At 41.9% G+C, this 22532-nt stretch overlaps 1 protein-coding gene and 1 long non-coding RNA gene across 2 annotated transcripts; both read right to left on the bottom strand.

The window, feature by feature from the left end:
• Positions 1–707: 707 nt before the first annotated feature.
• LOC114017468 (uncharacterized) lies at positions 708–4769 on the bottom strand. Its single transcript, XR_003562535.2, has 4 exons — positions 4707–4769; positions 4454–4593; positions 1736–1932; positions 708–1117 (listed from the first exon to the last, which is right to left on the bottom strand). It is a non-coding gene; the product is annotated as an uncharacterized LOC114017468 (long non-coding RNA).
• Positions 4770–13094: 8325 nt separating this feature from the next.
• On the bottom strand, positions 13095–22438 carry RAE1 (ribonucleic acid export 1). Its single transcript, XM_055722707.1, has 12 exons — positions 22335–22438; positions 21685–21781; positions 21432–21536; positions 20516–20608; positions 20022–20108; positions 18386–18472; positions 18058–18129; positions 17381–17488; positions 16929–17035; positions 16751–16826; positions 16030–16224; positions 13095–14441 (listed from the first exon to the last, which is right to left on the bottom strand). The coding sequence occupies exons 2-12, from the start codon at positions 21772–21774 to the stop codon at positions 14355–14357; spliced, it is 1107 nt and encodes a 368-aa protein (XP_055578682.1). The 5' UTR covers positions 21775–21781; positions 22335–22438; the 3' UTR covers positions 13095–14354.
• Positions 22439–22532: the final 94 nt, after the last annotated feature.

Here is a 22532-nt window from a genome sequence, read left to right as displayed (position 1 = left end):
CAACATCGGGTAGAGTCTGGGGGGTGGGAGGGGGTCCTAGAAATCGTTTTTCACTCACAGTTGCCATCAGCCAGTACCTCAGGAACCACCCCTGTGCCTTAGGCATACCTTGCCTCCTCAGGGTTATCATTGTGTGGAGAAAGAGAGATGATTTTTGGCCACATGATAAATGCAGAGGTAACATTTTAACAAAAAAGCCAGTGAAGTTCTAAATCACCATCTACTTTGGCTTCTATACAGCAGGTTCAGACTCCGCAGACATTTTTCTTTTACAGAGCCCACAGAGAAAAGCCAGTTATTTCAAGAGAAAGGAATGCATTAATGTCTGCACTCCATAGTTATTCATTAATATTTTTCTTGCACTGCTTCCATAGTTCTAAACACCCTATGCTTCATAAAAGAAAAGAAGAGGGGGGGAAAAAAGCCAAGGAAAGCCATTAAGCTTTTCATTCCTAAAGTGCCAGACTTCAAGACCAGGACATGCGTCCATTGATTACTGTGGAAGAAAGGAGGACCCGGGCCAGCAGCACCAGACATCGCTGCAACATTAACAGCCTTCTGCGAAAGGGAGGGCCACAGGGGAATCCTCAGAGCCTTTGTGCTTTATGCAGCCATGTGCGTGCGTGCAGCCACTAGCTGTCCCTGGTCCATCCCGAAAGCAAGCCCAGAATCCACCTTCAGTCTGGAATACAGCCAGAGGCCGGGGCCTCTCCATCACTGAGTCATACCCCTTGTGTCTGCATGACTTCCACCACAAACTGCACATCAGCTGCTTCCTGGGCCGCCCGGGCTAATGACAACCCAGTTGGCATTCAGTCGCTGTCCTTTTACAGAGCTTCATTCTGCTCCAAATGATGGCAAAGGTTCAAATCGTCCACATAGACTCTGGCTCCTCTGCAAAGAAGGCAAGGCTCACAGAGTTCGCAAAAGCTACCAGAAGTATTTCAGTTCTCGATGATTACATTGGTCCCGGGGAGAAAAACATCACATACATCCTCTTCAGGCATGAGCCCCACATCTCTCAGAGGAGGAATCCCAGTTCCTGTTCTTTCCTAGAGGAACAGAAGTTCTCTTGCAGTCTCATGGTACAGATATTACAAGCACAGAGTCTGATGAGCTGTTACCACAAACACAGCAGAGAAGAGAAGAGAAGAGAGAGCAAGTAAGGGTAACTTTATGGGAACTGATTTTTAAATTTTTTGACATTTTTTCCCCCTCATTCTTCTGATAAGCAGTCATCCTCCCCAAAACACTGACAGATTAAATCCAGCCATCAGATCAAAACTGCAGGAGTTCAACAGAGCTGATTTGCTGATACATTTATTGTAGTAAAATCACAGGAGAGTACCCAAGAAGAGAATGTTTCAAGTTTCCCTGGTCAAAGAGCGCTCCTGCAGAGACAGGCGCATCTCAAGGTACGAAGCTGCCTTGGGGAACGCTGCACAATGCTTAACACAAATCTGAAGCAGACTGCGAGCAAAAAGGGGAACACATATCCGATACATGCTGTTGTAGGGCTGTATTTAGTTCTCTGTAGTTATTAAGAAATAAAACACTGGTCAATCAATGAGATGGCTGGGATTAAAGTCATCTCTAGCAGCGGTGTCCAACCATCCATATTAATGTATAGGATTTGTATTGCAAATCCAGAGCATCCTTTCCTCATACAGATTGGGAAGATTAATTTTATGATAACTCAACATAGTTCAGAGAACTCACTGGCTTTTTTACTTACATGTTAATCTATTCCTTGAGGCTTATGCAAAACTGATACACAAAGGCTCCTTCTGGTGGACTTCACCAGCAGTATCCAAGACGAAATGGAGCAGCTGCAGATCACCAAGCCAAGCATCCTGGCTTCCACTGAAAATCTTAGAGAAGGTGGCACTGCAAGACCATCCAGGTACAGAACCATGTAGAAACGGTCCCTGTCTAAAGGAAAAAACACAAGTTATGGCAGAGAGAGTTGTAGCTCTGGGAACACAAGAACAGGACAGAGAGATGGGGAAAGAGTAGCATATTCATTGGAGGAGCAGCGCTAGCCCTGTTCCTTGCCCTCTGCCATCTTTTCTGTCCTCGTCTCTGCCTTGGGAGGCAGAGGTAGAATGAATGTCAGTGAAGTTCTGTTGTGCTCTCCTTGTGTACTTGTCTGAGCATTTCCCTTTCTTCCCCTGGTGTCTTTGGGAGAATTCTGTTGAGACAGCCCAGGTCTGACGTGAAAGCCATTGAAGACCCTCCCTCACTTCTTAGGAAACAGTTGGACTCAATGGTCTTAAAGGTCTTTTCCAACCTAAACAATTTATGATTCTATGAAACCGATGGGTTTTTATCTTTAAAATGGAGCAGGGCTACTGTGGAGCTCTGACCTTTTTCAGTTTCTGCTGCTGCTTAGCCAAGACTTCGTTGCTGTAGGGTGGTGCCCTTTGGTTTTGTCATGGATACCCACTTACTGGTTATTGCAACAAGAGTAGATGAAACAACCCTCTTAGAAGCTCCGCAGTTAAATAAGTAAGCCGGAGAGCAAGGGACTTACTGTGGGAACTGTTTGGTTTGTTAGTTTTACTAATGCTCAGTCTGGATGCTGGCCACCAGCTAGGCTGTGAACAGTAGCGTAGCTGGGAGATCTTGAGGGACGCTGCATTCAGTGGCATTTGGTTTAGGTTATAGCAGGAAATTCTGCATCTGGACCCTTTGTCTCAGATTTTCTGCTTTGATGCCCTGAACACACCATGAGCATTGCTTAACTCAGAGCTGCTGCTGCAACAAGAATTAAAACATAAAAATTCTTCCCCTTTGGGCCACTTGTAACAAAATACTCGAGTAGAGGATGTTCCTAATCAGGACTGCTTTTTGAATAGAGTTTTGTTTTGGTAGGAATCTTCCAACAGGACTATTTCCTCTTCTGAAGTATTTCAGTACTGGGGATGCTGAGTAAGCTCTATTTCCTTTGCTGGCTACACTAGTTACGCAGGAGCAGACGATCAGCTCTAGTGGTCACAGAATGATCTGAATGATGCAAGCAACCTGCGATAACATACTAAGATGTTACATGGATACGAACATTGGTAAATCTGGGATTGACAGAAGCAACAAATGGGACACCTGACTCTGCTGGAACACACACACACGTTTTGGAGAGAGTGGTGAAAAGAAACGTCCTAAAGACTAGTTCTACTTTTCCAAACTGTCCTGCCTTCCCACTTTGACATCCCTTTGCAAAATGAAAGTTGTGTGTCTGTACCATGACAAAGGACAAACTGAATCACGGCAGCAGCTAACAGGATTCCCTAAAAATTAAACAGAGTTTAGGGAGAGAAATTGCAGAGCTCATAGCTGCTTGGAGGGTCTTGCCACAGCAGGAAAGCAGAGCTGCAATGTAAGCCTTGGATAGGAGTCTAAATAAAAAACAGGCATAAGAGGAATAATGGCCAATGAAACCAAGAGTCTGTGCCATCACATTGATCATACACCTGCAACTATCAGCAAAGACTGGACTTCCACATTCAGGAACGTTGTGCTTTGTTCTTTATGGATGGTATGTGTCCAGAGCTTGCTGTTTCTCCCTGCCGCTGCTCTGGCCCTGCACTTCCCAGGAGCAACAGGTAATGTTAGGAATCAAAGTCCACTGGATGGATTTCCACTGCTACTGCTGGGTGCTGCCACTGTCAGAGCTTCCTTTGCTTCTCTCTACCAGATGAGTTGTGGCAGGAAGACTCCCTGCAGCTCACACCGCCACCATCACCCTTTCCTGAGTTTCTTGGAGCCTCAGCTGCTCGCAGTAGCTTGGCCCTTCTTCCACATGCTCTTGTGTCTGTCATGCCTGTCACAGGGGAAGAACGAACCACCCGTCTGGGACCAAGGACTGGCTCAGCAAGGAAGGGTGCTTCAGTGGGCTAGTGGTGCACATGTGCTGCAGTACACCTGGAGTAGTCAAACCTACATTTATTGGTGCTGGTATCAGCAAAGTGGCGCTGGTTACTCTGCTCTTGGGCAATTTCTCCTCCGTGATCTGCAGCACGCTGTTTATCATCGGTAGCCTCCTGGGAGTTGTGTGTGTGAATGTCCCAGGCAAACAGACTACCCAGTCCTGGCAAAGCGTGGGGAGCTGGAATGAGAATGCACCGAGGGTGCTGTAGATCTGGTCGGGCCTGCCAAACAGGGATTGTCATGGTTGGACAGCAGAGAGCTGGGCTGGCTTTCTGAGCAGTGAAAATACTGTCCTTGATTAGAATAGTGACTTGCTTTCTGGCATTGTTGGCATCTATACCAAATAGTTTTGTTATCATCAGTATTGTAAACTCTTGGCCTAGAGCAATAGTAACCCTTGCCTTCCCTGCGACCTTGGGGATAGTCGCTTTTTGGCCTATTAGTGAATAAACTAATGAAAAGTGCTGTGATGTTCATATTGCAACTAAATCATGCAACAAATCCATGAAACCCTGCACGAGCTTACTTTAGTTTCTTCTTTCCTTTGTAGGAGAAGGCAGGAAAGGAACAGGACAAAGCAAACGACTCATGTTGGTTTCTGGACCAGAAGTTTCTATCCAGATATCCACAGCTCCTCCATCGGTAGTAAATAATGGTGAACAGAAGCTGTAAGAGAAAGAGGGATCCAGCAAACGTTTTCCTGCTACTGACAGCACTAGGCGATGTCAGAAAAACATTGAATACATAGGACAAAATACTGCCCATTTCCTCAAATTTACCTTGGCAATGCCATGGAGGAAGAACCTCTTCAGGGACAGGGTCAGGTATCCCAAATCTGAAAGGCTGAGCAGAGCATGGGGAGAAGGGAGGGAAAGACAAAGACACAAACCCACTAGTCATCGTCTCCTGAACACAACCTCCAATACAGATACTGTTCCTCTCCTCAATTTCTGCACAGAAATTCTGTCTTGCTCTAATGGAAGTATTGTCCCACCTCTCTCAGGCTGGGATTTAATTATCAGACAAAAGGGTTTTCCTCCCTGAAAAAGTTCATTTAGAAAACACATTCCATTTGAGTCAAATGCAAATCTTGCATCTCAAAATAGTTCAACAAATGTTTTCACTATTTCAATTTTATGTTGTACTTTGGGAAAATATTATTTGTAACTTCCTACTTTTGTTAGTGTTTTGAAAAAACATAAACTGCATTTTAAAATGAGGAATGAATCATTTTGTATTCTTTAAGGGAAGGAAGCAGAAATTTTCAGGTATTTTGAAACAGTATTAATAATATTTTTTTTCAAATATTTGTTGAGCCATTACATTAAAACTAAGTGGTATTTTCTGATCAAAAAAAAAGGGAAAAGAAAATTCCAGAAAGTTCCTAACAATCTCTGCCAAAGCTGCCAGGGCCACATCCCTTTTCCACACCCAGGACCTTTTCATGGGATTACACCTAACGCTGGTAGCACAAACCAAGCAGGAACTGCCCACCCACTCCAACCAGGGAGTAGTCAGGACACAGAATGTTGAACAAGATGTCTCAGCTCTAGGACAGACAACACAGTTGTATGGGCATAACAGACATTCTTAACAGCTGAAGAAAAGTGAATTCAGAGCTGGAACACATCAACAGCACTGGATCAGACCTCAGGTGGGCCCTTTCTATCCAACTTCCCATAGTGAGCACAGCCAGGTGTCACCCATCTGGATCGCCTCCTTAATCTAGTGCTGTTCTCTTCTCCAGGTTGCTGTATTTCACACTTTACTAATACAGACTCTTCTGCCTTGTCACATCCAATAAGATAAATAATCCATCTACATCTACTCTGATATCACTCTTCCACTTTCTCATACTTTTAGAAGGTATTTAACACCCACAATGAACCTGGCCAAGTGAGAATACCATACACACACACACACACAAAAAAAAAAAAAAAAGATAGGCATGGTATGTAATTAAACTTCTTTACAGGTTTAGTTAGAAACTCTTAGAGCCTTCTAGTTGCCATGTCTACTCTATTCAAACACAAGGCAGCAAAGATCCGTTGCAGGGGCTCTGAACAGGATATGAACACAATTGAGCTGTCAAGACATCAAAACAACATATCAGCACTGGAAACAAAAGCTATATCCATGGAGCCTGCAAAGGTATTTAAAATGAAAAACACAGTTACCTGGACAGCAGTCTGGGCAGAATGATTCTGGTTTCTACTTCCCAAAAGGCCTGAAATGTGCCTTTTACAAAAATCCCCGTCACCGCACTGCCACAGGGCAGCACAGTCGCAGGCCACAAGGGTCAAATCTCACTCGGGTGATGCCATCCAGCCCCTTATAGTACAACACCCACAGCAGCCGGCTGGAGCATCGCAGCCATCGCTGATGAGGAAAAGCCATCAACAGTTCAACAGGCAATTGCCAGCAATATGATGTCCTCACCATCACAGGAGGACAATGACATCAGCTGAATGTGACAACTGAAACGAAGGCAGGCCATTCCCTCCTAAATCACAGCCCAGCCACTACATTGTGCTCTCAGTTAGTGGGCAAGCACATAGAGAAGAGCATAAGACAATAAAGAGGGTAGGCATTACATACATTCTCAGAAAGACAAGAAGGTCGATAGGTCAGTTGATCTGTATTTTTAAAGTCAAGTCAAGCTTATGGATGAAGCCTATAGATTGGTACTAAATCAGGAAATCCATCCTCTTTCCTGGAGTATGCTTTTCCTTTTGCCAGCCTGGGGGTGCTAAAGGAGACCAGCCTCAAAGAACATTTTCATCAGCCAACAAGAAGAAAACCCAGCTTTTCTGAAGTTTCCTTACCAAAGGGCAGCTTTGGCAGCACTGTTCATGGAGATAAGGAGGCCTAGTCAGAGCCAGGTGGTAGCAAGTAGGTTCTCAGATGACTCCGTGATAGGCAAGTTACTACTGGGGAACCTTTCCTTGGGCCAAGCCATGTTCAGAATAGTTAGGAAAGTTCAATCACCTTCTTTTTCATTTCCCCACTGCTGCTGGCAGGACTGCCAAAGAAAGGTGCTCAGATGATGGACTGGATGACCTAAGCTATTGTGAAAGACATAGGGCAGCGTTACAGAATGGCTTGAATTGCCAACGGTTGAAGAAAAGCTCAATAGGAGAAGTGTTCAATGAAAAGGTTTTGCTGAGCTATTCTCTTTTAATACACACCTTCCATATTTTTGTGTTTTTGTGAAAACTCGTTTCAGTCCAGTGAATGTGTTTCTGAAATGCTACATACTAATGTTTGGTCTGACAACATTCAACAGATGTGAAAGTGGTTCTTTACAAATGTATAGGTACTGTTCCATAAATTAAACATTAATGCATAAATAACCAATTACTGTCTGCAACCCTGCTGCTTCAGACTATGAATGAACATTATGTAGAAAAAAATCTCCAAGGAAAAGAGTCAGATACCTGCAGAAAGCAATTACCTGTCAGTAAGTGATATCCGTCCTTTTGAGCTCTTATAAATCCCACTCTGTTACAGCAGGAGCATGGTGGACAGCTGGAGCATGGCAGACAGCTGTCCTTCCAAAGAAAAAAAAAGATTGTATTTTAACTCCGGTTTTAGTCATTTGAGAGTAGTTTGAGCTACTGCATTATCTCTGCACTTTACAGAGTTGACAGTGGCTCAGGAAAAGGACATTTGAACTCACAACTTTCTGGGAGATGGCACAATTGTGATTAGGTACCTTGGGAGGGTTTGAAGAAAACCCATTACTTGAGTTTTGCCTTATAGTGTTCCCAGGAACTGAACGTTACCATTGTCCTCATCTGGTCCAGCAAACCAAAATTGTGCAGCACTAACGATCTGCATTTAAGAAACGTTAATGACAGAAAGCATTCAGTTTCAAACTACAAAGCATTGGTTCATACACCATAACATAAGGAGACTTAACCGACCTGGGTATTTAACGTGCAGTTTCCAGCATTTTTCTGTTATTACAACAAACTCATCATCAGATCTCAGCATATACATTTCATATGTATAAAGCTGTATTGCCTGCAAAAGATATACTGGACATTAAGGGGTAAACTTGCCCTATTCACAGTTAAGAGCATTACCTTAATCTTTTATCTAGGCCTGCTTTTCAGTGGCACTTGATACAGGAGCTATACGAAACACTTCCTTGAATACATAAAGCCAGAGATTGAGTTACACATGATTGAAGATCTATGCCACTCGTAAGACAAAAGCTCCTATATTACCTGGCACATGCCTGCTAAATTATTGAAGTGTCTCTTCAAACTGAATATATTCGGTGGATAATTAGTCAACAGAAGAAAACGGTCTCTCTTTACAAAGCTAACGTTGACGGGTATTGTGTCTTATGCACTGTAATAAGTATTTGCAGAACTGATGCAACACAAACATTGGGAATTGCTCTGTCAATGCACAAGTGCTCCCGAGGCACACGCCCCCCCTTGTGATACTGCCTCTGTCTCATGTTACCTTACAAGCAAGTCTTAAACAGCACAAATTCCTTTTCCCCAGTGTAGCACTGGCCCCGTTTCAGCAGCAGGTACAAGGCTTGCTTTGCATTTGGGGAACGAGGCTGACCAAACTGCAGTAGCTGTCTGCCAGCCTGACTCCAGCCCCTGCTGCTGCGTCCAGCGGCACCTGCCCAGGGCACCTTCGGATTCATAACACTTGTAGCTGTGGTACCCCAGAGTGCCACTCCAGCAGCTGTATTCTCAGGAGCTCCTTTCCTGCTGCAGGTTCTTGGGAGCACGGGCTACTCCATGTGTACGCAGATCATACTGCACAATGAGAGCACGAGCATCTGCCTGCTGAAGCCATCACAGCCAGCCAGCCGCCGTGCTTCGTTTATTCTGACCTGGCAAGGGAAGAGTGGTAGCAACTTCCACATTTAAAATGGTTGTCCTATTGCTCGGAGCAGTAGGATGGTCTCCGTACTGCCCTTACATAAATCTAAGCTTAACTGGAGATAAGAACAGATGGCTTTCAGCTGTTTGAATGTGAGCTGTAGGATGAAATACACGGTTCTAGCAGCTCCAGCTCACAGCCTGAGGTGTTCAGACAACGCTCTGTCAATACAAATATTACTGGGGGTGGGGGGGGGTGGGGGGGGTGTTCTTTCAAATTACTCCTGTCACAAAGGGGACAGACAGGTTTTTTTAGGCAGCCTTGCTGGAATGATGATGGCACTACATCATAGTTACAGTTAAAGCTTTATTTTCTTAATGGGATACTACGATTAGTGTAGCACAGAATTCATTGTTGGAATGGCACAGGATTTCTACAAGTAGAGTCAATATAGTACAGCCTATAAGTAGCATAATACAGAATTTATAATACAACTTACCTTGTAGTTTCTTATCACCTGGGCCATCTGCAGATTGGGTCAGATCTTAATATGTGGTTTGCTGTACGAATATAACAATCTAGATTCAAAGTTCATATAAAAGAATACAAGTTACTCAGCCTTGGAGGAAGCAGATGATGGTGGAAGCATCCATGGCCACAGGGTCTCACTGTCCAGCAGCAGCAGTTTGGGTCCAAGGTGCCCAGGTAGGACTTGCAACTGCCTGATTTTACAGACAGCGCTGTGTGCTGCTGCGCTTCCCTGCTCAGCGATGGGGTCACCAACACCAGGCTGGCCAGGCATCTGCGACCTTCAAGGCTAGCAAGGAAGGTGGCCAGGAGCCTTGAGGCCAGCCAGCAGGGGAAGAAGAAATCCATTTGGTTTGTCTGCTTGGTTCACAGGACCTTCAGGGCCTGATAAGGAAAGGGAACAGATACATGACACACTCGGTCATAAAGAATGGTTACTTGCCTTATAAAATGGCGTTAGTTATGCTAAGGTCAGGAACAGGGCTACTGGGCACACATGGCCCAGGGAAAAAATAGCTACATAGGCTAAATAAGCAATTTAAAAAAATATTCAAATCTTGTAATTCAAGAATATTTCTTCCTCTCATTATCTTGTGCATTTCTCAGCTTTGAAAATGAAAATAGAAAAAGAGATGACATTTCAAAATTTTTGAAAATAAAAAATAAAATTTAAAAAAAAAAAAAAAGAGCCCTTCATTTTAAGAGCTTATCACTGAGCTTACCTGTCTGGTTCTTAGTGAAGTATTTTTATTGGCTTTTTTTCTTTCTGCCTTCAAGAAATCGAGTTTAGGAAAAAAAAAACCCTAGAGCTGCTCACCAGTTTTAAACCTACAGTCTCCTATGATAGGAGAAACCCAGCTAAATTATTAAGATTTTTCTCAAAACAGGAAGTTAATTAGAACACTAGTAACCAACAGTCCAGCTCATATGCTAACGCACTCAGCTCCACCCTCACCGCATTCTAAACTCCTTAAATGTCTGGTCCCCCAACATGCTACCGACACCTTTAAGGCTACCTGGGTCCCCAAAACTCAGGCAGCCGGGCAGAGGTGTCTCTGAGCAGCTAAAAGAGCATCTCTCCGTTTGTTATAAAAAGGTTTGTATTTATGGATAGGCATCATTTACACGCCTGTAAAACTCAAATTAAAAAGTATTTCCACTTTGCATGTTATCTTCCTCCATTCTCTGCGGATTTTGGGACAGCTCCATACGGCCAGGGACTGCGCTGTGCTACAGCAGCGCTTAAGGAGCCATCAATGCCTGCCATCTCCTGGCACGGCAGGAGATCTACATAACAGCTTGAAATGCACTTCCAAAGCCTTCTGCGCATGCTGCACCCGCCAGCGTTGAACATTGTATTAGGGAATGGGGTTTATTCTGACTTGGTTCCATTCGTTATTTTGTGTGGCAGCGCTAGAGGATGACTCGCCCCCGGCAGGCGAGCTGAACAGCCTAGGGAAAACGTTTTACAGAGTCAACCTCCATCAAAAACTTTTGAAAGCAGTTAGTCTTACCCCAGGCTGCAAATGACATGTAGCTAGCCAGTCTGGGTACGTAAAAACATAACAGCATCAGCCTTAACATTTCCTTTTGCCCTGGTTCATCTCTGCAAACAGCAACAGCAGAAAAGCAAGCGAGAAGTGGCTGCCAGTGTTTCAAAGGCCAGACAGCACAAACCTTCTGAGAGCAGTTTGACACAAACCCTTATAGGGGGCAGTTGCCTTTGCAGACAATGTGTAAACAGCATTTAATCACATCTAAACTGAATGCCTAATGAATGAAGGCCTAAGCAATAGTTTTATTGAAGTTTCCCACCTAACCCCACCTCTATCCCAAATCCATACTTCTGTGTAGAATGACTCAAACTAACCCGTTTTCCTAGCCTAGGAGCCAGGCTGGAGTACTCACCCATTCAGCTATTGCATTTCATCTGACAGATGGTAAACTGGGATACTCTGCCTGCTTGCCATTGTGCAAACACGGCTTGCTTTCATTTGTGAAAGGCTTTAGCACACAAACTTTCTGTCAGTTGCTTAATTTTCTGAAATACACTTCATTAAACCAACATTCAAGACCACCAACACATGAGGCTAGCACGGGGAAGGTTAAGATAGCTTATCTGAAAATGTTTATTATAAATGTATCCATTTGGCGGAAGGCTTAACTGAGTTGCTACTTATTACCGAAGATAATTTTTCTGCAATAACACACAAACATTGACAGCAAGTTTTCAAAAAAATTGATGAAAAGAAGTTATTCTATAAATCTAACATTCCTACAATTATCTCTGGGTGCACACTAGACTCTTACATTCTTCATTCACATTTTTTTGGACAGGTAACTGCCACAGAATAGCAAGTTGATACATTTCCAGAACATGCGCTAACACTTATTTGTGTGTGAATAAGCTCTTACTACATGTTTGATGCTTGAAGGGATACAGCTGTGTGTACTTTACACCAGAACCTCACAATAATTCCAAGGAGGAGTAAATTACCAAAGCATTCTCTTAACTTGGGTAACGGGCCGGGGGGGGGGGGGGGGGGGGGGGGCGGGGATTAAAAAAAAAAAAAATCGAAGTTCTCTGTCCTCCCCATTGAATATACCTAATATGCACAGCAACGTAAAGGAAAATATGCCCTTCTAAGACTAGTCTGAACAATTAGCGTGATGACTACATGATTCTGAAACCTCACCAACAGACAAAAAGAAATAGATTCGAATAGGAGAACAAGTACTCAGCATATTATTACAGAACTGTATTACCAAAGCAGGGAGACTTAAAGACAGTGCTGGCTTCTCATAACGAAAATGTGTTTTGAACAAAAACTCTGTATCTGCTTAAGTAGGTGCAACTCCATTAGATCCAGTGGAAACACACCTGCTGAACTAGAGTGAATCCGTTTTCTCATCACTCATTCACCTTAAGTATTTAAACAAAAAAAAAAAGTATTTTTTTTTAAACAAGAAACAGATGATACACCAGTGGGAGTTCTGCACAGAGGAGATTAAATGGATGTGATCACTGGTGACCAAAAAAATAATAAAATTGTAATCCTGAGCCTGCAATTGCCTGTTGGCATTCATTTGACCAAGAAGCCTAGAAAAATGCACTAACTACCAAAGATTACTACATAGCAATAACAACCTTCAAAAAAAAAAAAAAAACCAAAACCAAAAGCAATGTTTAGGCGAATGACCAGCTATTGATGTAGCTGCTGGAAATTCTTTCCTATCTTAAAGAAAACACATAGTCCACAAACGTGCAATCTAAACCCATGTAAAACATGGAAGTAAGGAAAAAAACCCAAGTATCTTGAGAAATAAACCCCAGAAAAGAGCATCCCAAAACAATGCCAACAGTCACAGACCTTCCTCAGCTATACAACCATACCAGACAAGAAATATGCACGCAGCAAAAAATGATGGAACACCATAAAGAGAAGAGAGTCTTAAGTTAAAGGACCAGTAGGCTATAGAGAGTTTGAAGACTATATGATTCATTTATACTGAAGACAAAATTTTCAGGTGTTCATAGCAAGGAAATTGATTCAACAAAAGGCCTTTCACAGTAGTCCTCTTAATTCTTTGACACAAAACCACAGGAATAATTTATAATGAAATAGCAACTGGAAAATGTATTAGATTTCCAGCTCAAGCAGCTGGGTGAAAAGTATTTTATTTGCAGAAAATGTGTCTAAATTACAGTGAAAGACAAGAAGCTGCTTTTAGAAGTGAATCACACCACCTTGCCCATGTTATTATAACAGAACTTTTGAATATAAAAAAAGCATTTAGTAAAAATTTTATTTGAAATGCAGCATGAATCCATAACCATAAGTGTTGCAACATACAGTTTTACAGAGAATTTGTACAATATGACAGGTATGTCTATACATGCGCCCCTCCCCATTATTATTAATTATCAAACAAACAATAGTTAAACAGGAATAGTAAGCATTCACTTCTAAAAAGAAAACTTTGGCATGTATACAACTGGCTAGTTAAAAGTAAACAGTGGTAGATTCAAGTCAGAAAGACCCACTTGTTTTGTTTCACAGCATTTTTGATCAGGATGAAACTCACCAGCACTATTTTCTACTTAATACAAAAATGAGTACTTTTCTTCAGTCCAGAATCCCCCGTTAAAGGACACAAAATTGTTAAGGAGAGATGTAAAAGAACCGACTTTTAACTCTAAAAAGGTATCAGGTTTAAAGCAGTTTAGGCCACAAGTGCTTTGCACACATTGGTTTGGTCATGAAGAAAGCAAAACCTTTAATGGTTTGCTCATGTTACTGAGCTCCACACCACTTGGCACAGCTGGCAATTTCTCCTTGGAACTAGAATAAGCATGAGTACAATTGGCTCAAGAGTCATGTCTGTTGCTGGAGCATAAGAAAAAAAATGAAGTAACATCTGCACTGTGCCCATCTTCTGTCTCGAGTTTCTGTCACTGCTGTTGGCCACTTACATACCGACCTAATTTGTCCAAAAAATGAGGGAAACAATTTGCAAAGCGTATCTTCCTGGCATACAGCAGGCAATGCTTCCATTTTAAAAAACAGAAAGCAACGGAAGAACCCCTGAACAATAGGTAACAACAAGCCTCCTTTGAGAAGAATTACTTGTAATTCTTCAAGTACTTACAAAAAAATACAATATTTATACAACTTTTAACTATTACAGTTAACATATTTTAATGTAGTACTAATAAAATAAATTCGTAGATACAAATGGTTGCACTTCTAAGCAGGAATAGCTAACCCAGATTTAGATTTTGCTGCAATTACATTATTGCTGTGGAAGAGAAGTGGTTAAGCCATGAATACTTGCCTCTTTCTCATACACATCGGAGTATCTAATTTGAACAACTTCTCCAGCAAATCAGAATACATTAAATGTAATTTTCACAGTTCCTGCTAAATGTTAGCGATCCAAAGTTGACTGAACCGTGGTGCAACAGGGCACAAATGGCAGAAGAGCAGTGGACTAGAGGCAAGAATGGCAGAAAACCAGTAGAGTAACGCAAGTCACGCTCATACTCACTACTTCTTATTCCTAGGCTTTAACTCCTCTGCCGCATTTCGCAGAAAAATGTAGTTTTTCTTTTGTGGATTATAAAATTCATGACCCTAAAAAGAAAAATCATCTGTATTTACTCTCTTCAAATAATAAATAGCAGCATTACTTTAGAATATTAGAATATGAAAATTTCTTTAGTTTGGTTTATTAAGATTTAATCTTAAGGTTTTTAAGACCAGATATCGGACAACATTGGTGGAATAGAAACAGCTTACTATAACAAGTATTTACAAGAACTGTGCATATAAAGTAAAATTTAAGGGACATTTATCCACTTTTAAAGTCTAAAAAAGACTTTTCATAAAAAAATAACTACATACCCCTCAGCTCTACTTCACAGATGCAGCATAAGAGCTCAATATGATTTTTTGCAGGGAAGAAACTAAAACTTTAATGGCCACCCAGTTTCACATAGTATTTTCTATCTTTTAAATGAAATAGGGTCACATTTTTTCAAAGTGCAAAAGTTCCACAGGCAACTGCAAAAATATCTGTTTCCCAGCTGCAGATGCAAATATACTATTTTGCATGTTGACATTATTTGCATACACATTACCAACTCAATACACAGAGTTTTCAAATCGAGGAGAATAAACAGTAATAAAGCTATTAAAGTTCAACACACAACTTAAAAATTACTATCTCTACTTGACAGAAATGGTTCTAGAACGGTAGTACTTAGTACCTACTGGTTTTACTACTTAGTATTGGTTTACAGATCTGAAAGATACCTCAGTACATATCTACCATTGCAGTCTACCCAAGCATTTAGAACAGCAGAATTCATCTGCCCTAGCTCCTAACAAAGTTACCATACTTCAGGCAACGTTCAGAAGACCAGATACAACGCAGTAAATGAAAATTTTGCTCTATTTGTGGCATGCAGTCAAGTTGATCTGTGCGATTTCTGCATTCATTTCAGTCAAAAACACAAGGATGATTATCCTCAAATTTAAAAGCACTAGTTAAGAGGAAAGCAATACTTTTCATGGAAGTTGCCATTCCATTAAAATCTGTTACATTTAAACTTTGCTACTCCCCTACTTAAACTATTAAGTAGAATTAATTTTCCACCTATTATGGGTTGCTGTGATTCTCTTGCATCTATGATTTATTGTTGAGTCAAGGCTGGAAGAGAAATACATAAATAAGCGCCACCAGCAAGCTACACTGAGTGGCACTGGAAATTTAGTCCAGGGAATTCAAGCACTGGTTTAAAGTGTTTATATCCACAGTCACAGTGCTCTTTTAAGTTAAGAGTCTGCACAAGAAGCAGAGATGTGCATTTCAAAGAGATGTGTGAGAACCTGTTAGGGTGCCCCATTGCCCCATGACACTCCCCACAGCAGAATGTGGGTCAGCAACTAAAATAATTCCCAAATCAAGTCATTGACATTTTACTCATCCACATTTGTATAATAGCATTGTTTAGCAATCTTATCCAACTGAAGCTAAAAACCAAAGAATGCGCTTGCTTCAGTGTTAAATTTCACCAGATGCCTAAAATGATCATTGTAAATTTTGTGAGATCAGAAAGGTTCAGCTATTATTTATAAAGAACAGTGAAATCCTCATAGGAAAAGGAGTCTTAGCTGTTGATTGCTAGTATGAATATGAATCTAACCCTTTCTTTCTTACCTTTGACCAATCATAACTGGAAGCATATGCAAATATATTGCCATTATGGTTGAAACAACAAGCAGATATTGGCTGGTCAAGTTGTTCTGATGTTTTTAGCTTCGTCCGTGCATCTTTATCCCAAAAGCTGAATCTACCATCAGATCCTACTGTTGCAAGAGTACCATGGACAGGATGAAAAGCGATACCATTCACCTGCAGAACCATAAAAAACACAGTGTAAAACACCACACATATGAACAGATGATCGGAACACTAACAGATGTGCTGAATCCTTAGAGAGTAAACACACAGGAGAGATTTTTTTTTTTCCAAGTAAGAGTTCTTATTTTTTTTAAATATTTTCAGATATGCTCTCGGAGGAAGAAAACCAACTGAACAAAAACCACAGAAGCAGCAAGGAAAGCATCATCTTTTTTGTAGCACCTAAAAATTCAATGCATAACCCCACTACACAAATATATTAAGTATTGTTTCAATATCAGCAAAATTAACAAGTGTCATCTCCACCAAGATGATTTAATGAATGGCTGATCTGGTGCTTGTTGAGGAAAGTAAAACAATTTGTCTTTCCTCTTAAAGTATGACTAGTCTTGAAACACATGTCTAAGGTAACTTTAGGCAAGATAAAGCATCAAGGAGAACGAACAATTCATAGCCAATTTTACATCAAGAGTGTATACTGCCCTGCATGATACAGTGGTGTATGCTGAATACTTACAGCATAGATATCCTGAGGTGCTGATGTGTTTGTTCCATTGGAGCGATGACATTTAAAAGTGAAATTATCTTTTGCACTGGGGGGGGAAATAACAATAATAATAATGAAAAAGGTCTTTTTACTTTCCTCATTGTAAACCGAGCAATAAAGAAAGGATGTTTTATTAAATGATACTTACGGATTTGGGGGGTTGATATAATGAATAGCTACTCTTCCTTCAATACTTCCAAGGGCAAATCCAGTAGGTTTGTTCACTTTGTCTTTAAAAATAGCAACACAGCGATGCTAAATTTGAAAAAGATAGGACTTTAGACAAGAGTCTTGAAGGCCAGATTATCTGAATGGTATCTGTTTTCCATGGGGACACAAAACATCACATATATCAATGCAAGTAAAGCAAAACCACAAACAAGGTCAAGAGATAGGTCACATTCTGTTAAGAATTTGGGCCGCAGTATTTACATTTCTAAAACCTTGCGAAAATCAGTAACAGGTCAATGGCTATCCAGGACATGTGCCACACTAAGATAACCTGGTTTTGAAACACAGCTTGCTTTCACAAAAAACAATGGCAAGGCCAGAATTTCAACAATCTGTATAAATATTTATTACAAGCGTATTACAATTTACCTGGTGTTTAAGAGGAGATTCTATTCTTCTAAATTCAGAAGGTTGGTTCTCTAACTGATAAACTATCAAACCCCTTTCTGCAGTGGCCACAGCAGCCATAGGATGAACCTGGATAAGGTTGTAAAATAGTTTGGAAGAGACACACTTGTGTTAATTGCATGATGCAGAATTCTATTTATTATTTTACAGAAATGCCTGAAGAAGTTAAAGAAATTAGACTGTTTTCTGGTGGGAGGGGAAGGAGGCAAAGGGGAAGAAGAGAAAAGAGAAAAGGGGAAGGGGAAAAGAGCTCACTTCTAGACATACCTTCAAACAATCTGTTTTTCCCTACCATTCAGAAACTAAACATACCAAAAATCTTCTAATTATTAGGTGACTCTTCCAATGTCAATCACAACAGTAGTATAAAAACTCATCCAGAAATAAGGGTAGGTCAGTCCTAGTGCTGATTTGGTTTTGTGACATTAAAAGGATACTAAGCGTGTTTTCTCTGATGGAAATACCCATCTTCCAGAGCCTGATCGAGAAGATCGGTGTATGTTTTACTGCTAAAATCACAGAGATCAAATACTAACAGTCAGTATTTAGTATTAACCTACTGAAGCTTAAGGGACTCCCAGTTCATTCACACACCCAGTCATCTAGCTGACACTAGTGTACTGTAAATCATGACTTACCACATCTGCACAGTAACATCTTTCAGGGAGCTGCAACGTCATCATAGGTGTTGGTGAACGGGTATCCCAGAACTGGTGGAAACAGAAAAATGAACTAATGCTTGGAGTTGACGATACATCATTTAAATTGCTTTAGTAAAAACAATGCAGTTGGTACCAAGTTGTTTCTTTCTTGTCTGTAGTCAGAATACCACAACTCTCTGTGAAGTGAGGCTATTTCAGTAATCTGGTTTGTATTAGTGTCAATAAAGTATTTTCACTTCACAAATATTTACATACACCAATTACTAGCATGCTTTGTGTCCATTTGTTCAGGTAAAACTCATACCTTCAAAGTTTTATCCCAGCTTCCTGTCATCACACAACTATAATTTGGTGCTTTAATCCAATGGATAGTCTTCACAGGAGCATCATGCTGAATTAAAAAAAAAGACAAACACACATACATTTACTAACAGTCCACATTCCTTCTTTATGCTCCTCATACTTTTGGTATGTATTTATACTTTTCATCCATCCAATAAGAGTGATTCGTTATTTCAGTTACAGCAGTTAGGATAACAGTTGGTCACGACCTTTCTGTGTTGTTGCGTGCTGTAAAATCACCCACATTAAAAAACCAAAGGTTCCAACACGACATCCTGCTTTCACCTAGGATAGAGTTAATTTTCTTCGTAGTAGCTGGTGCAGTGCTGTGTTTTGGATTTGGTGTGAGAACAATGCTGATAACACACTGATGTTTTTAGCTGTTGCTAAGCAGTGTTTACATTAAGTTTAACTGGAAAGGCTTTTCAGTTTCTCAGGCCTTGTCAGCAAGAAGGCTGGAGGGGCACAAGAAACTGGGAGGTGACACAGCCAGGACAGCTGACCCCAACTAGCCAAAGGGGTATTCCATACCATGGGATGTCATGGTTGATTGCTGCTCAGGGACTGGCTGGGCATCAGTCAGCAGGTGGTGAACAACTGTACTGTGCATTGCCTATTTTCTTTTCTCCCTTCCCTTTGGATTTCCTTCCTCTCCCCTTCTCCCTCTTATTAATTATAGTTATTATTATTATTGGTTTGGTTTTTTCCTCCTATTATTAAATTGTTCTTATCACAACCCTTGAGTTTTATATTCCTTTCCAATTCTCCTCCCCATCCCACTGGAGTGGAGGAGGAAATGAGCGAGCTGCTGCCTGGTATTTAGTTTCTGGCTGGGGTTAAACCACAACAAATGAAGAGCTACAACCAAGTCACCCTACATATGGAAGATTGTCACAGCAGAAATAAAAATTACAAACATCAGCACTTTCTATTCATTTATAAAGGATATTATCTATCATGCTAAAAATCAACACTTTGTAATAAATTACGTACTGTATTAAACTAATAAAAAACCCCAGCTTCTGACAACAGCTACAGAAGTAAGGCCTATGTTAACTGCACCAACAAAATTTTAAAATCAAGGCCGAGAATCTGAATTTTATCACCTCAAATAAGATACCAGAAGTAATCATTAAAAGGACTAACTTTTTAAATTATACAACTGGTTACTCCTTTTAGCCACCATAACTACACATTCTATGAACAGACATTAACTACTAAATTGAGAAGGTAAATCACAATCCCTGTTACTGCTGCAGCAGAAAGCTGGCATTTCTGAAAGCAAATTAAACTTTTTTTCCCCTATAATGCAGCAGGGTGACTTAGTGAGATCACTGCAGCAATGGCAAAAAAACTCTCAAGTAAAAGAGAGGAAACAGCTGCACAGGTTATTCAAATCACTGATTGCAGGTCTCCCTATTCATGTGAACTTCATTACCTCAAAAATATAAGAAGTGCGCTACAACCTCTTCTCCATACAGCAGTATCTACTTTAGAAGCACTAAACATTAGCTTGATTTGCTAATAAGGATAGCTTTTAATAAAAACAGAAAAGAAAAAAACCCCACCACCTAATGGCTTGGGGCTTGCTTACTTACTTGTGCGATCTGAATAGCTTGATTACTGTTGAGATCCCACATTTTTGCAGTTTTATCGCAGGAAGCAGTAAATACTTTACTCCCATCCTAAAAATGACGAGTAAGGCCAAGAGATTAAACAGCTCTATCATATATTATGTATTAGAAAACTGTCAAGTCTTATTCTCTTCTAGTAATAGCATAAATTTAATGTAATATATACAGAGATTGCAAGACAAAGAAGAAACATAAAAATAGAAATTCATTTATGACTGTTGTAAAAGAGAAAACTGCTAGCTATTGCCTAGCTTTAAGAGACATTCTTACTTTAAACTTGCTTTTACTCTTCTTACACCCACATTAGTCTATTCTATTAGGACATACTAAGCACACATTTAAGTCTATACAATAATCATGGGCTGCATCTACCTGTGGCATTCATGTCTGTCTGGAAACCACATGCCAATTTATTTAGAGTTTTGGTAAAAATTGTTTATTTTTAAATTGGAACATACATCACTCCAGCAGCCATCTAGAACAGGCCCTGTATGCATCTGCTGAGCCTTTGGAATTGTCTGTCCATTATCCTGAACTTCCCAGCAGCGAACCTGTAACAGGAGGAGCGCATACAGACATATTAACACCAAGAATTTAAAAAGACTTCTTGAAGATCCCAGACTTAGTTTATCCAGTGAAAAGTATGATTATAAACGCCAAGCTTTTTTCAGAACTAGTGAAACCTTATTTTCTCTGATTATGTTCCTTTTATCTGTACAGCCCCAACGCAACCCCACAACTTCAATTCCACCTCAAGAGTACATAACACCTCCCAGTGCTCTCCTGGAGAACCCTTAACCATCAGCTAGGAAGGAGCTACCTGCTGCAGGCTTCCAGCCAACAGACCAAGCAGAACAGTTAAAAAAAAGCACCTGTGTTTGTCTTCCCTCCCTGTTTGTGCCAGTTGGAATCTCACCCTTCAATCCAAACAAGCTTCAATAAGGTTAGAATCTTAACCTTTCTGAGATTTCACTGTCAAACTGGATGATTTACCATCGTGTTAATGGTTCTTATACCGGACAAAACATAACTATGTTAGCCTAACTGTATAAGAAAATGAAGCTAAAACCCAAACAAGTAGGAAAAAGAAAATTCAAACTCAAAAAACTAACAGGGAAAACACTGACTATATATACTGAGCTGAAGCTTGAAACACACAGGGGAATAACTTCTCAGGAGATCACAAATGAATTTCTCAGCTGAAGCAGTTCAGCAATGTCAAAAGTTAGTGTCTTGGCACCAGACACAAATTTTGCATTCTACAATGAGGAAGATTTTCAGGTGCCCTGGCACAAGTGTTTAGGATCACATTTTGCAGTTGAGTCATTAACAGTACCACTTTATTCATCCATAGGTTTGATTGAAAGTACTTACATCATTTGCCCATGATCCTGCAATGAGGAAATTACCCGGCAACGTTGGCGGACTAAATGCTAAACAAGATATGCTGTCATCAGGTGGAGATGTTACTTCAATATCCTATAAAGAACAAAAGAAAAAAAAAATTGAAAACACATGTGAAAACTGTGCACCGAGATGCTATTGCTTCTATAGGGCGAGTCAGTAGGGACTACTGTGACACATGAAAGCACAGAACAGTGTCCCCACAGGGGTATAACACACATACCTTCATTGGATTGTGGTTATCTGCAGTTGTACTGCCAAACATGCCAGTCCCTCCTGTCCCAAAGCCTGATGTTGATCCAAACAGACTCATCCTTGCCCTGCAAACAAGGAAAAGCCTTCGCAAGGCCCGTAAGGCCCTCCGGCATCCCCAGGGCGCCCCACCGCAGCCCTACGCCAGCACACCCCTCACCCCGCCTAGAGGCGCCCAGGGATATAAAAATATACGAAATTTAAGAAAATAAATAACGCCACGCTTCTCGTTGCTGCTGGATCCCTGACACCTCACGGTCGGCCACCCTGCCCCGCTGTCAGGGGTCCCTCTCTCCAGCCGTCCCCTGGCGAAGGCTAACCCCGCCGTGCCCCCCAGCCCTGCCCCAGCGCCCCGGAGGACCCCACGCCGGCCCGGCCCAGCCCAGCCCGCCCCAGCGGGGCTCCCCTCGGGCACACGCCCCGGCACCGGCCCCCCGGTCCGGCACCGCAGCCGCCCGGCAGGCGAGGGCGGGGACGTACCGCTGCGCGGGGGCCCCGCTTCCCCACCGGCAGACCCGGGCAGCGGCCGGCGGGGAGGCCCGTTGGGGCGGCGCCGAGGGCGCTCCACGAGGGCCCTCTGGGGACACGAGGCGGCGGCCGCCGACGCCGACCCTCACTCACCCGTGTGGCGGGCCCGGCCCGGCCCGCAGCCTCCAGCAACGCGGCCCAGCAGCTAACGCGGCGCGACCGGCAGGCAGGCCGCGTCCCTTTGCGCAGGCGCGGCGGCCGGGGGGGGAGGGGGCGGCGCCTGCGCCCTGGGCCGGCGGGGCGGGGTGGGGCAGAGCGGAGCGGGGCGGGGCGGGGCGGGGCGGGGTGAGG

This window comes from Falco cherrug, chromosome 10 (genome assembly GCF_023634085.1).
Source record: "Falco cherrug isolate bFalChe1 chromosome 10, bFalChe1.pri, whole genome shotgun sequence".
NCBI lineage: Eukaryota > Metazoa > Chordata > Aves > Falconiformes > Falconidae > Falco > Falco cherrug.
This window is presented reverse-complemented; position numbering and strand designations above follow the sequence as displayed.

Bases quoted from the DNA above. Each gene is read 5' to 3' on its own strand.
- RAE1 (XM_055722707.1), bottom strand. From the start codon at position 21,774: ATGAGTCTGTTTGGATCAACATCAGGCTTTGGGACAGGAGGGACTGGC. The intron at 18,130-18,385 runs GTATGAGTTTTA...TGTTTCCACCAG, and splicing joins GCTGGGATAAAACTTTGAAG to TTCTGGGATACCCGTTCACC. The intron at 17,036-17,380 runs GTAAATTGTAAT...TTTCAAATTTAG, and splicing joins AATCTCCTCTTAAACACCAG to CATCGCTGTGTTGCTATTTT.